General features: G+C 44.1%; 1 protein-coding gene across 18 annotated transcripts in view; it reads left to right on the top strand.

The window, feature by feature from the left end:
* LOC124150427 (collagen alpha-1(I) chain-like) overlaps positions 1-14321 on the top strand; it is a 145458-nt gene that overhangs the window by 118502 nt on the left and 12635 nt on the right. For 14 of the 18 annotated variants that reach the window (XM_048400779.1, XM_048400785.1, XM_048400782.1 and 11 more), the window contains 4 exons: positions 520-621; positions 5175-5219; positions 11264-11350; positions 11670-11818. In XM_048400779.1, the coding sequence (XP_048256736.1) occupies positions 520-621; positions 5175-5219; positions 11264-11350; positions 11670-11813 (378 nt within the window). In that variant the 3' untranslated portion in view covers positions 11814-11818. Of the gene's footprint in view, positions 1-519; positions 622-5174; positions 5220-5280; positions 5335-11263; positions 11351-11669; positions 11819-14321 lie in introns of all 18 variants that reach the window. The other 4 variants (XM_046522443.2, XM_046522453.2, XM_046522451.2 and 1 more) reach the window with 3 other exon arrangements.

Below are 14321 nucleotides of genomic sequence, written 5' to 3'. Positions count from 1 at the left end.
GGAGACACATTCAGGACAAAACTGTGAATGGCGAAATTTTCGTTTTGTATTCTTTGACAATGAAAGAGCATTTTTCACACCAAGGAAGATATTTGTTTCCTCCAACAGCATGTTATGAAGGGACGGATTATGATACTGATTTGGGGTAGTTGTCTAGTGCATGAATGGAGTTGCCTCCCTTACACTGGTCAAGATGGAGGTGGGTTCCTTGTGAGAGATGACAGCTGCTGGACCAACTGGAGATACAGGATTTCATCACACACTGATTTTTACAACCATTTTCTGCTCTGCAATGAAATTAAATTTCTTTCAGTTCTATCAGATGTAATGTAGTTTAAGTTTATAAATAATTGAAGTTAATAATTTTGTGTAAAGTAGGCTATGCATAACATTGATTGATTTCACCCGTTTCTTGATTAATGATAAGGTATTGATGCTTCTGTTGATGTTAATGACATGCTTGCATGTGTGCCTCCGGGCTGTGTGTCTTGAGATGCTGACGTCTGCTGTTTCTGATAGGGTCCTCCAGGTCCGGCAGGACCGGGAATGTCTGGGATCGTGCTGGGAGAAGACGGAGCTTGCCGGTGTGAGAAGGGAGACAAGGGGGATAAGGGAATTGCGGTGAGTGTCACATGACGATCGTCAGCCAGTTCGTCACATTGTCACATATGTGACGTCCTGTTTTCCCATTTCTTGTGACATTTTTGATAAACAGGTTCTACAGTGGCACTGAACTGGTTACAAGGTTATTGTCACATAACCTGAATGTTCATGTTGTCACATGACCTGAATGTTCATATTGTCACATGACCTGAATGTTTATATTGTCACATAACCTGAATGTTGGGTCACTCACTCACACACTCACTCACTCACATGACCAGACATGATCTGAATGTCCTTGTTGTCACATGACCTGACTTCATATTGTCACATGACCTGACTGTCCTTGATGTCACATGACCTGACTGTTCTCATGTCACATGACCTGACTGTTCTCATGTCACATGACCTGACTGTTCTCATGTCACATGACCTGACTGTTCTCATGTCACATGACCATGCATTTTGAAAATTGGTCTTATTATCGACCAACAGTTGCTTGCAGGACAATGGTCTGTTCTGTGAGTGGGGTCCATAGTCAGTGTCAAATGACTTGACCTGCTTGTTGATGTGCAAGAAGAGGTCAGGGATGAGTGACGTACAGACAGATTTAAGTCGAGCCTCGATGTGTTGGGCTGTCCTTACGTGCTTGAAGAATGCTCTGTAAACATGCTCACATTTAAGTGGTATTAAAGACAGTTCATGTGTGCAAGTCAGGTATTTAGTTTGAAACATGTTTAGTTTCCAGTTATCTTTGTTGTACTCCCCCTCCCATTCACGCTCCTCCACTCCCATCACTTCCCCTCCACACTGCAAGCACCTGTCATGCACATGCATCATTAAGCTTTAGCTGTTGTCATAGGTGTTGAGTGTTGCGTTCTGTGGAGAAGTGTCCCATATTGTAATAGTCTATAGAAATATGGTGTTTATCATCATACATGTACAACCCATAGATTTTACTCCTGAAAGACAATTCAAATTTGATGTCATGCAGCATCTCCTGTATAATAATAATAATAATAATAATAATAATAATAATAATAATCAACTGCTTTCACACAATACTCCATGCACACAATACAGTGAAAAAAGTTAATTTTGAAAGGCAATCAGGAACAGATGAGTTTTAAGGCAAGACTTGAGGAGTGAAAAGCTTGGAGACTGTCTAAATTGTTGAGGGAGGTTATTCCACTAGGTGGCGACAGCGAAAGAGAAATACTGATGGCCACAGGTTGTGTTGATCAGCATCAGGGTACAGGACATTAGGCCATTGTAAGAAGATCAAGTGCAAAATTTCTTGTAAAACTAGAAGACTAATTATTGACAGATGGTCAATCCTTAAACCAGAGCAAGCGGACAAGTAAATGATAAAATGATGATTATGTGTTGCTGTGGGAACGGCTTTATCAAGTTTGACATTGTGAGCAACACTGCTTGTAGGGCATGACTGGACTTCCAGGACCGCCCGGCATAGAGGTAAGGGGGATAACTCCTGCTGCATGACCTCAAGACAACCACACTCTTGGGGTTGATACATACCTATCAAATCAGTCCACTCTTGTGAACGCTCTACAACAACTCTCATCTACATAATCCATTAATCTGGGTAGAAATAGCCGGACAAGGGGATACCACAGTCACTGGATGCTGAATGCTGCTTGTTGCAGCCAGAGGCTGAATGTGATCCGAGACAGGGAGCTGTACTATCTGCCCTGCATGCTGCATGTTGCATCACCTCCTTTATTACTGTTATACACTGATACAGAATGCCCAGAGTACCATGATGGGATTCAAACCACAGACCTTCTGGTATGAGGTCGGACGTCTTGTCCACCTGCCCATAGAGGTGAACAAGCTGACGAGGTTGGGATGTCAAGTGGTGAATTGTTTGAAAGGCATTACTTAGAAGTTGACGGATGACAAAGTAGACACAATTAGACACAACTTCTACTGTAAGGGTGACTTTTTGGTATAGATCCTTATACCCGGTCAAGCAAGACTGTCATGTGGTGTCATGTGGTGACTCCACGTCCTGCTACATACTCCCCAGTCAACAGAAGGCACATTCGGGGACACTTATTAGGGTGCTGGTACTTATTTTGCTCAAGTTTGATATGAACATGCTCTAGTTGCGTGCCAATGCAGTGGCCTTAAAAAAGGTTGGACGCCTTGACCACATGACCCTGGCGGTTGACCCTATAAGCAAGCTAGCATTGAGTAGGGAATGTCATATGTTGGATGACACCAAGCCCTGCTGCACACTGTTCGAATGGCAACCCCTTAGAACGTGGGCGGTCGAGTAGCCTAGTGTTTGCTTGTCACGCCAAAGACCCGGGTTCATTCCCGACATTGGGACAATGTGTGAAGACAATTTCTGGAGTCCCCGCTGTGATATTGCTGGAATATTGCTAAAAGCAGCATAAAGCCAAACTCACTCACGTTCTCATACGATCAGATATAGAATGTGTCTCTGTAACTGCATCCTGTGTATATTCTGTCTCCAAGCATGTGTTTGTGGAGTCCTGGCATGTGAAACACAGAATAGCTTTGGCACAATGAGTACCAAAGGCCAGAAGGGAGATAATTTAGGAACACGTAATTTCATGGTCTTGAAACTGACCATGTTGTTCTCTGAACAGCTATTTCACAAGCAGCTACTTCTAACAGAGGTGACAACATAGTTAGTCATGGCCATAGGGTTTATATGTGCCATATAGTTATTCTCATTTGTCTTATCATGCTTCAAGCCTTCCTGGTGTATTCGGGGGCACGGGTGGCCCAGTCGTCTAAGGCGCCGCGATTCGCTGTGCAGAGTTGCATCCCTGGGTCATGACAGAAACCTATGATTGTGGGTTCGAATCCCTGTTCACCCCAATTATGTTTCTAGGTTTGTCAGCACCATAACCATGCTCGTGGGTTTCCCTGAAGTGGTAAACGTCTTAGACCCGCATCACTTCAGGGTTTCCTCCCACATTAAGCTGACACGCCGTGCTATAACTGGAATACTGGAATAGCGGCGTGTAACCCAACTCTGTATTCAAGCAGATATGTGCTACACTCCAACCATAGAGAGGCACCATAAAATCTACCACTTCATTAACCCATGTCCAAGCCATTGTGCCACTCCATACAGTTGATTGTCACCCAGCTTGGTCGATCATGGCGAGGTGCCACTGGTTTGTGTGCTCCAGACTTGAACTGTAGGCCACCATGATCTACTGTTCTACTGCTGAAAATGGTCTTAAACAACATTCACTCCACATTCTACCCCTGCATGTGCTGCACGTCTCTGCATAGTAATTGTCCCTTTCATTGTTATTTTATATGTTTCGTCTTGTTGTTCACTGTTAATGTTTTTAATGCTCATGGACACATTTTCCCAAGGCAAGAGAATTAACTGACTATCACAGTCCACCCTTGCTGAACTAGGCTGGAATTTCATGGCGCCACCAGTGTTTATTATAAATTATATCCTTTCTACATCCCTCCTATTGACCAGTAAGATTCCACCTATCATTACTTTCATTTTTTTCACACAAAATGGCGAACCCAGTCAAGACGATCTGATTGCTAATCAAGATCTTGATTATAATAAAACGGTTCTTACCTCGTGAAGTGCATCAGATTACTTAAGCATGAAAAGTTCGAAAAAAATATATCTATCAACGCCCGCTTGGCGGTACACATGTTTTGTAAATCCTACAATCGTCAGAAATCTGCACGTAAGTTTACGAACTGGGTGTTGATTTCGATATGCGATTTTGATTGGACTATGCATAGACAAGGGTAGGTCTGTTGGTAGGACAGTCAAAATACAACTCCAAAATTCTAGCCTAGTTCGGCAAGGGTTGGACACTGAATTTTTCTAGTCAGTTAACTCCCTTGCTGCAGGAAGATGACATGGACACTAAAACATTTGACATCATCTTGGATGTTTGACGATTCCACTAGTCAAGCATTATGATACAAAAACATCACAGCACTGCTGGTCAACCTGCTATGCAGAGTTGTGCCCCTTACTTGCACCAGTAACCACAGGTCATGGGTACACCAGATTCACCTGTCTACATCATGCACCTTACTCTTGTAGCCAGAATCTCCTTGGGCTTTCCTCAATCTCATTAAAATCAGGTCTTAGTTTTCATTACCGCTAAACAAGGATCTGAGGACATCCCATTACGGGTCACGTCAGAACGACCTTTTAATGAGACTGGGCTTTCCTTCTGTAAAGGTGACTTGATTTAGTCCTGCTTGTGCAGGTGACTGGATTGTGGGACGGATGACCACAGTCGCTGCTAGTCACTGATTCTACTATGATGGATGGCAACCTTACAAACATAATTTTCAGCTGCACTGTCGATTCTACATGTCAGCATTTTACTCAATGGCAATGATAGACCTCCTGCCATCACTATTGTTAGCTTGTGACACGTTAGATGAAACAGCGCTGGCAGCCATCGTACTACTGAGATGTTACCGACATGGTAAAACACACTCACTCACTCAACATATCTGATTGCAAGACAAATTTAATGTTTCAACTATTTCAAACATGAGATGATATATTTCAGGGCAAACGTGGTCGGCGCGGAAAGAGGGGTCCGAAGGGTGAACAGGTTTGTTGGTTTGTGTTTCTGCATGGTATTGATGCATGCTGTGTTCGTCTACATGTTTCAGGGCCGTCGTGGCCGCCGCGGCAAGCGTGGACCACGGGGAGAGAAGGGTGATCAGGTTGGTGGAACTGGTTAGATGGGTGGACCTCTCCTGTACATGTCTGGACATGTGTTTGTCTGACCATGACACAGACATGTGTCTGTCTGACCATAAGACACATGTGTCTGTCTGACCATAAGACAAAGACATGTGTCTGTCCGACCATAAGACAAAGAAATGTGTCTGTCTGACCATAAGACAAAGACATGTGTCTGTCTGACCATAAGACAAAGACATGTGTCTGTCCGACCATAAGACAAAGACATGTGTCTGTCTGACCATAAGACAAAGACGTGTGTCTGTCTGATCATAAGACAAAGACATGTGTCTGTCTGACCATAAGACAAAGACGTGTGTCTGTTTGACCATAAGACACACATGTGTCTGTCTGACCATAAGACAAAGACATGTGTCTGTCTGACCATGACAAAGACGTGTGTCTGTCTGACCATAAGACAAAGACATGTTTCTGTCCGACCATAAGACACACATGTGTCTGTCTGACCATAAGACAAAGACACGTGTCTGTCTGACCATAAGACAAAGACATGTGTCTGTCTGACCATAAGACAAAGACATGTGTCTGTCTGACCATAAGACAAAGACATGTGTCTGTTCGACCATAAGACAAAGACATGTGTCTGTCTGACCATAAGACACACATGTGTCTGTCTGCCCATAAGACAAAGACATGTGTCTGTCTGACCATAAGACAAAGACATGTGTCTGTCTGACCATAAGACAAAGACATGTGTCTGTCTGACCATAAGACACACATGTGTCTGTCTGACCATAAGACAAAGACATGTGTCTGTCTGACCATAAGACAAAGACATGTGTCTGTCTGACCATAAGACAAAGACATGTGTCTGTCTGACCATAAGACACACACGTGTCTGTCTGACCATAAGACAAAGACATGTGTCTGTCTGACCATAAGACAAAGACATGTGTCTGTCTGACCATAAGACACACACGTGTCTGTCTGACCATAAGACAAAGACATGTGTCTGTCCGACCATAAGACAAAGACATGTGTCTGTCTGACCATAAGACAAAGACATGTGTCTATCTGACCATAAGACAAAGACATGTGTCTGTCTGACCATAAGACACACACGTGTCTGTCTGACCATAAGACAAAGACATGTGTCTGTCCGACCATAAGACAAAGACATGTGTCTGCCCGACCATAAGACAAAGACATGTGTCTGTCTGACCATAAGACACACACGTGTCTGTCTGACCATAAGACAAAGACACGTGTCTGTCTGACCATAAGACAAAGACATGTGTCTGTCTGACCATAAGACAAAGACATGTGTCTGTCTGACCATAAGACAAAGACATGTGTCTGTCTGACCATAAGACAAAGACATGTGTCTGTCTGACCATAAGACAGACATGTTTCTGTCTGACCATAAGACAAAGACATGTGTCTGTCTGACCATAAGACAAAGACACGTGTCTGTCTGACCATAAGACAAAGACATGTGTCTGTCTGACCATAAGACAAAGACATGTGTCTGTCTGACCATAAGACAAAGACACGTGTCTGTCTGACCATAAGACAAAGACACGTGTCTGTCTGACCATAAGACAAAGACATGTCTCTCTGACCATAAGACAAAGACATGTGTCTGTCTGACCATAAGACAAAGACATGTGTCTGTCTGACCATAAGACAAAGACATGTTTCTGTCTGACCATAAGACAAAGACATGTGTCTGTCTGACCATAAGACACACATGTGTCTGTCTGACAATAAGACAAAGACATGTGTCTGTCTGACCATAAGACACAGACACATGTCTGTCTGACCATAAGACACAGACACATGTCTATCCGACCATCAGTAATAATATACTTAGGCTATAATACATTTAGGGCAAACCGACTCTGGTGTCAAAAGCCTGACATTTAACTCGTTCCTCCACTAACCCCACTCCACTAATATGCTGGTGACGGGTATCACAGCCTCCTTACAGTATCAACAGTGCCAATCACTGACGGTGCCAACAACAGACTACCGTAGGTGCCACAACCAGTCCGGCACCAGGTAGAATAGACTTAGGAAGAGGTAGTTATTGTTTAATTGTGGCTAAAGTGCAGTTCATGAATATATAGATTTTTGTCTTTGTTCCCTTCAGTAGAAAAACATAGCAAAATTAAAATAGTGGCCAACCTCTATCAGGGAATATCCACCAAAATGACTTCCACAATGCAGATAGTTATTATTCCCCTCCACTCCTCCCCTCCCCTCCCATCTCTCCATTCCCATCTCTCCCCTCCCATCTCTCCATTCCCATCTCATCACCTCCCATCCCCTCCCCTCCCTTCTCCCCATTTCCTCAGAACCCTTGAAAAACCTAGACAAAGCATTGCACATGCTCTAGATAATGTCGTATGTGAGTGAGTACGTGAGTGTGTACAGCAGCCATATAGCTCACGTATTACAAACAGTGATATCATCTACTCTCAGGAGATAACTAAGAGGTGATAAACTAGCCCACGATGTTGACTCTCTCCTTGCTAAAGGACTTTCATCTCACGACCTTCTGGCACTTTCATTATCAACAAGCAATTGTACCAGCTGATGTCCTGACTGACAAGCAACATGTTGACATTAGTGTCTGCCCTTGGATCACAGGCGATAACGTTTAAAAACTTTCCAACCTTCACCTTCTTGTGACCCTTCCAAATGTTTCACATTGCGTCACGAGTAGACAACCTTCAAATCCAGTAAACATGTTGCCATCATTGTGACATGGCTCTACAGATAAGGAGCCACGGGGTAGTCTAGTGGTTAATGCTTTCACTTGCCACACTGAAGGCCAGGGTTCATTTCCCAACGTGGGTATAATGTGTGATGTTCATTTCTGATGTCCCCGGCTATGCTAAATTGTCTAAAAACCATACTGACTCCCTCTGTCATGTGCAGAAGGCACCTGCTGTAAGAGTGGCCATGATTGGCTAATATATGCTGACGAAGTCCACACTATTACAGTTACATCACATGACCAAATCCAGTCTGGACCAGACAAACCGGAGGTTGATGAAGGGTCCATGGTAGACTACAAAGACAGATTCGACACAGTTGGTTTGTCCGTTTACTGTGCCGGCAATCCAACCACCCTGTGTCAAAGAACAAGCCATTATTATGGAGGCATGTTCTGCCCTGAAACAGGATGAGGAACCCCTGGACATTACATGTGGATATGTTTCAGTCATTTCGTCAAACAAACAAAAAATGTGATGGGTCAGCACCTTTTCTTCCGGAGGTATTATAACTGTCATATCCTCCTGAATGAGCTTGTGTAGACATGGAATATCATAGTTATGCCATGGAGAGGTGTAGGCATCATGTCCACCATGGATCGTGCTGCCCGGCAACAAGGCCCAGGGTCACCGCATTGAGCCCTATACTGGTGTTGTAAAGCTTATCATGAGCATTGTAATAAATTAGTAGAGCAGAGACAGGAATGTGTCACACTGTGTCCATCTGCACCAGGGTGTCTATGGTTGCCATGATAAGCCCTGTTTCCCAGAAAGCCTCTTTACTTCACACTCCAAGTGATTATCACTGAGCTCGCACTCATGTTCCCGAGTTATGCGAGGAGGACCAGATCAGCATACATCCATATAGCTGATCCCCTCCATCAACCTTCACTCCCCCTCCCCCTCTCATGTAAGCTCCTGCAATCAACACACACACACACACACACACCCCTCCCTCCCTCCTATCCCCCCCCCACCCCCCCCACCACCCACCACCACCACCCCCCCCCCCCCCCCTCCAAGCTTCCAAGCTTCCAATTCACAGTTAGTAACAGGACTGCCCATCGCTTCATTTCACCCTCTGCATGATGCCACACATATATTGGGTTTCAATCATCAAAGTAGTAAATGTCAAAGAGGCATCACTTCAGTCTGTCCTACAAATTCATGCTGTGATTTAACTGCAATACTGTTAAAATTAGTGTTAAACCAAAACTTACTCACTCACTCAAAGTAGCGTAAAAGCCAAATCGTCCATTTACTTGCCCAAAAGGATGTTATCATGAAAATTAGTAATTTATTTGAACACCGTGAATACGGTGTTCATTCTCTTGGCCAAATCGTCTAAGTCACCTCACACTTGTTTTGGGGGACTTGCTACAATGTTTCCAGTGCCTCTTACTCTGTGGTGGCTGAAGTAAGAAGGAAGTTGTTAGTTACATACCAGTATCTTTGTAAGATGGAACTAGTTCCAGACCTTCTACCAATCTCGCCCTGCACCCACTGCTGCTGTCTGCAATGACATTTGTCTCAGACAGTTGTATGGCACAGACCAGATTACTACTGGTCGACATCAGTGTTGTGTATCATCACCTGCATGAAAGTAAGGGCTTTTGTTTCAGATCTTGTACTCTTTCTTATCAGTTCATTGTCATTTATTGATTTTGTTCTTGTTTGATTTTTTTTCAATCTGAAATTATAGCCAATGAAATCTAGGTATACCCATATGCCTCTGTACCTCCTCAGTGCTTTTCCTGATGTTTGGGAAGCTCCTACTGTGATAGTGGGATAGACCCAAACCCACATCTGATGTGAACTGTAGCACGCTTTCAGCATCTGTGTCTTCCTGTTTGGGAGCTTCTGGCTACCTCCCGGCTTTTGCTTTCCTCGCATCTCCAAGCAGCATCCCCTGCCTACAAGATGTCAACATACTGCAGACCACTCAACACTTAACACACAACACTCAACACACAACACTCAACCCTCAACACACAACACTCAACACACAACACTAAAGACTCAACACACAACACTCACCACACAACACTAAAGACACAACACTCAACACACGACACTCAACATTCAACACACAACACTCAACACACAACACTCAACCCTCAACACACAACACTCAACACACAACACTAAAGACTCAACACTCAACACACAACACTAAAGACTCAACACACAACACTTAGCACTCAGCACTCAACACTCAGCACTCAACACACACAACATGCACCACACAACACAACACACAACACTCAACTCACCACACAACACTCACCACACACACAACACACAACACACAACACTCAACACTCAGCACTCAACACACACAACATGCACCACACACACAACACACAACACTCAACTCACCACACAACACTCACCACACACACAACACACAACACTCAACTCACCACACAACACTCACCTCCCACGACACAACACTCACCACTCACCATGCAACATACAACACACATTACACACAACACTCCCTGCTTCAACACACACTCCTTGATAATGCACACCCTTCTTCAATGGACACCTTGATAATGCACACCCTACTTTAACACACACACCTTGGTAATGCACACCCTTCTTCAACAGACACACCTTGATGATGCACACCCTTCTTCAACAGACTACACCTTGATAATGCACACCCTTCAACAGACAGACCTTGATAATGCAGACCCTTCTTCAACAGACACACCTTGATAATGCACACCATTCTTCAACAGACACACCTTGATGATGCACACCCTTCTTCAACAGGAACACCTTGATAATGCACACCCTTCCACAAGTTCTCCATCTTCTAAACACAGTTTTATTCAATTCTAAACCTTTCCACTGGTAAAGAGTTTTTTAAACTTTCAGTTACTGTACTTCTTGCACCATTTGATTGCTGTTATATGTTGTCACTGTCACACACACACACACTCCTTCGGACACGCAATGGAACATCTACACCTTGTACTCCCACACAGTCCACCATCAAGCCAGGCAAGGTCATGACCTCAGTACGACCTTGACCTGATGACATACACCACCTTGACCGTCTATGGTTGCTGCTGCCCCGATATCGATATACATAACCCAGGTGGTGGCCTCCATGTTGTCTGTCTCGCAACTAACCGCACTAACTCTCCTCCCTGCGCAGGGCAGCCCCGGGCTAGACGCTCCCTGTCCCATCGGTCCCGACGGGCTCCCTCTGCCCGGGTGTGGTTGGAGGATGCCACCGAACCAGGTAACCTTTGACCTCTTTGCTTGCCGCCCTAATGCTTGCACCCTAGACTCCTGGAATGATATGAAATATATGACATGGTCATGCCAAGTGTTAAATTACGAACGGAACAAATCAGATCTGTTTATAGCACGAAGACCTCCAGGCAGTGGACCCACTGAAAGGTTGCTATAAACAGATGGTAAAACAATGAAGACTTCCACCTGCGTCTTCAAGACGTGATGGCATCATTGTTGTCTGCATGTGAATGTTGTTCGTAATTTTACACATCTAACCACTTATGACCTTGAACTATGACCTTGAATGCATGCATGCATTGTAGGGGCTGCCTGGACTGGATGCCCCGTGTCCGGTAGGCCCAGATGGACTTCCAATCACAGGCTGCGGAGACACAAGTTATGAGGCCAGGAGTGCCCGCTCGCTGCACAAATCCCGACGTAAGCAGCGCAAGAACTTGCGGCCGTAGATCAGGTATGGGGCTCCAGTGTGGATGATATGCATTGATTACAAAGTGCACTCTTCTGTGCTGTCTTATAGAAATGCAGGGTAAGGCCAGGTTATGTTAAACATTCATTCCCAACCACATCATTTCAAACTCAACAACAGTCAATCACTGCTTCCTTCTCTCTGTAATATGACTTGCCACAGACTTATTGAAGGAAGATAAAAATCATATTGGTTTTTATAAAAAAATGATATATTTTGGCCTTGTTCTTATGGTTCAGAAGATATGTCAACCACATCTTCCCGAGGCAAGAGAGTTAACTGACATTAAAAGTCCAGTTTCCCCCCTTGCCGAACTAGGCTGGAATTACTGGGCTTGATCGTAGCACCCACCATTGGCTATTACCAGTTATGTCCCTTCAAAGCCTCTCCTATCTACCAATCTTCAAACAAAATGGCGGCACAAAGTCAGGATGATCTGATCGATAATCAAGATCTATATTGTGATAAAACGGGTCTTACATCGCGAAAAGCATCAAATCACGTGAGCACCTTGATTAAAAACATGAAAAGATTTGGAAAATATCTGCTGACAACAAGTTGGCAGTGCACATGCTTTTCAAATCCTGCAATCGATCAAAATCTGAACGACAGATAATGAACCGGATTTGGATTTCATTGTGCGATTTTGATTGGACTATGCATAGACTCATTAGCCCAGCCAAAATGTAACTCCATAATAACAGCCAAGTTCAGCAAGGGTGGAAACTGGACTTTTATAGCCAGTTAACTCTCTTGCCTGGGGAAGATAACTCTCTTGCCTTGGGAAGATAACTCTCTTGCCTGGGGAAGATGGATGAACCAGCAAACTCGGATACCCAATAGATACAGACACAGAACTCACGGAATCCTGTGTACATACCTGTAGTTTTACCTTGACAGGATATCAGACACCATTAGCAAGACCACTGACAGGCCTATCTACTGCATCAGCTACCTTAACACATATATATTTGAAGTCCTTTATCTTAGAATGTGAATTTCCATGTATACTCTAATCTGCTCCTGTCAATGAGGCACTGCATGGGAGGGGGGCACTGCACTATTTCGCATTTTGTTTTAACTGTGCCAGTAATCTGTGGTGCCACCGTATGAATCTGACCACACTGCATGGGACATGTGCACTTGGGCACCGAGTGATAAGCATGTGGTATAATGCATATATCATGGCAGGGATACAGGTATATGTGCCCTGGGGCACCAAGTGATGCACATGTGGAATATGACATATATCACGGCAGGGATACAGGTATATGTGCCGTGGGGCACCAAGTGATGCATATGTGGTATAATGCATATATCATGGCAGGGATACAGGTATATGTGCCCTGGGGCACCAAGTGATGCACATGTGGAATATGACATATATCATGGCAGGGATACAGGTATATGTGCCCAGGGGCACCAAGTGATGCACATGTTAAGTATGACATATATCATGACAGGGATACAGGTATATGTGCCCTGGGGCACCAAGTGATGCACATGTGGAATATGACATATATCACAGCAGGGATACAGGTATATGTGCCCTGGGGCACCAAGTGATGCACATGTGGAATATGACATATATCATGGCAGGGATACAGGTATATGTGCCCTGGGGCACCAAGTGATGCACATGTGGAATATGACATATATCATGGCAGGGATACAGGTATATGTGCCCTGGGGCACCAAGTGATGCACATGTGGAATATGACATATATCAAGGCAGGGATACAGGTATATGTGCCCTGGGGCACCAAGTGATGCACATGTGGAATATGACATATATCAAGGCAGGGATACAGGTATATGTGCCCTGGGGCACCAAGTGATGCACATGTGGAATATGACATATATCATGGCAGGGATACAGGTATATGTGCCCGGGGGCACCAAGTGATGCATATGTTAAATATGACATATATCATGACAGGGATACAGGTATATGTGCCCTGGGGCACCAAGTGATGCACATGTGGAATATGACATATATCATGGCAGGGATACAGGTATATGTGCCCTGGGGCACCATGTGATGCATATGTGGAATATGACATATATCAAGGCAGGGATACAGGTATATGTGCCCTGGGGCACCAAGTGATGCACATGTGGAATATGACATATATCATGGCAAGGATACAGGTATATGTGCCCTGGGGCACCAAGTGATGCACACAGGTACATGTGCACTTGGGCACTGGGGAATGAGCATGTGGAATATGACATATATCAATCAAGTATATGAGAACAATTTAAAAATATCTCTCTATCACATAACCTTACTTCCCTTTATATCATACTGAGCTGCATCATGGTGTAATATCTTACCAACATGTTACCCTAATCCCACAAATATTGCATGAAGGACTCTTACATCTTTCCAGAAATATTATTTTTATTGCTGTGATGTAATGAATTGATTGTCAATATAAGTTATTGATAGCTGATGGCAGTGACAACAAGAGTTCAGAATATGGCT

Source organism: Haliotis rufescens, unplaced genomic scaffold, assembly GCF_023055435.1.
Source record: "Haliotis rufescens isolate VD_foot unplaced genomic scaffold, xgHalRufe1.0.p SCAF_20, whole genome shotgun sequence".
Lineage (NCBI taxonomy): Eukaryota > Metazoa > Mollusca > Gastropoda > Lepetellida > Haliotidae > Haliotis > Haliotis rufescens.
The sequence above is the reverse complement of the archived record's forward strand: the minus strand, read 5'-3'. Positions and strand labels throughout refer to the sequence as shown.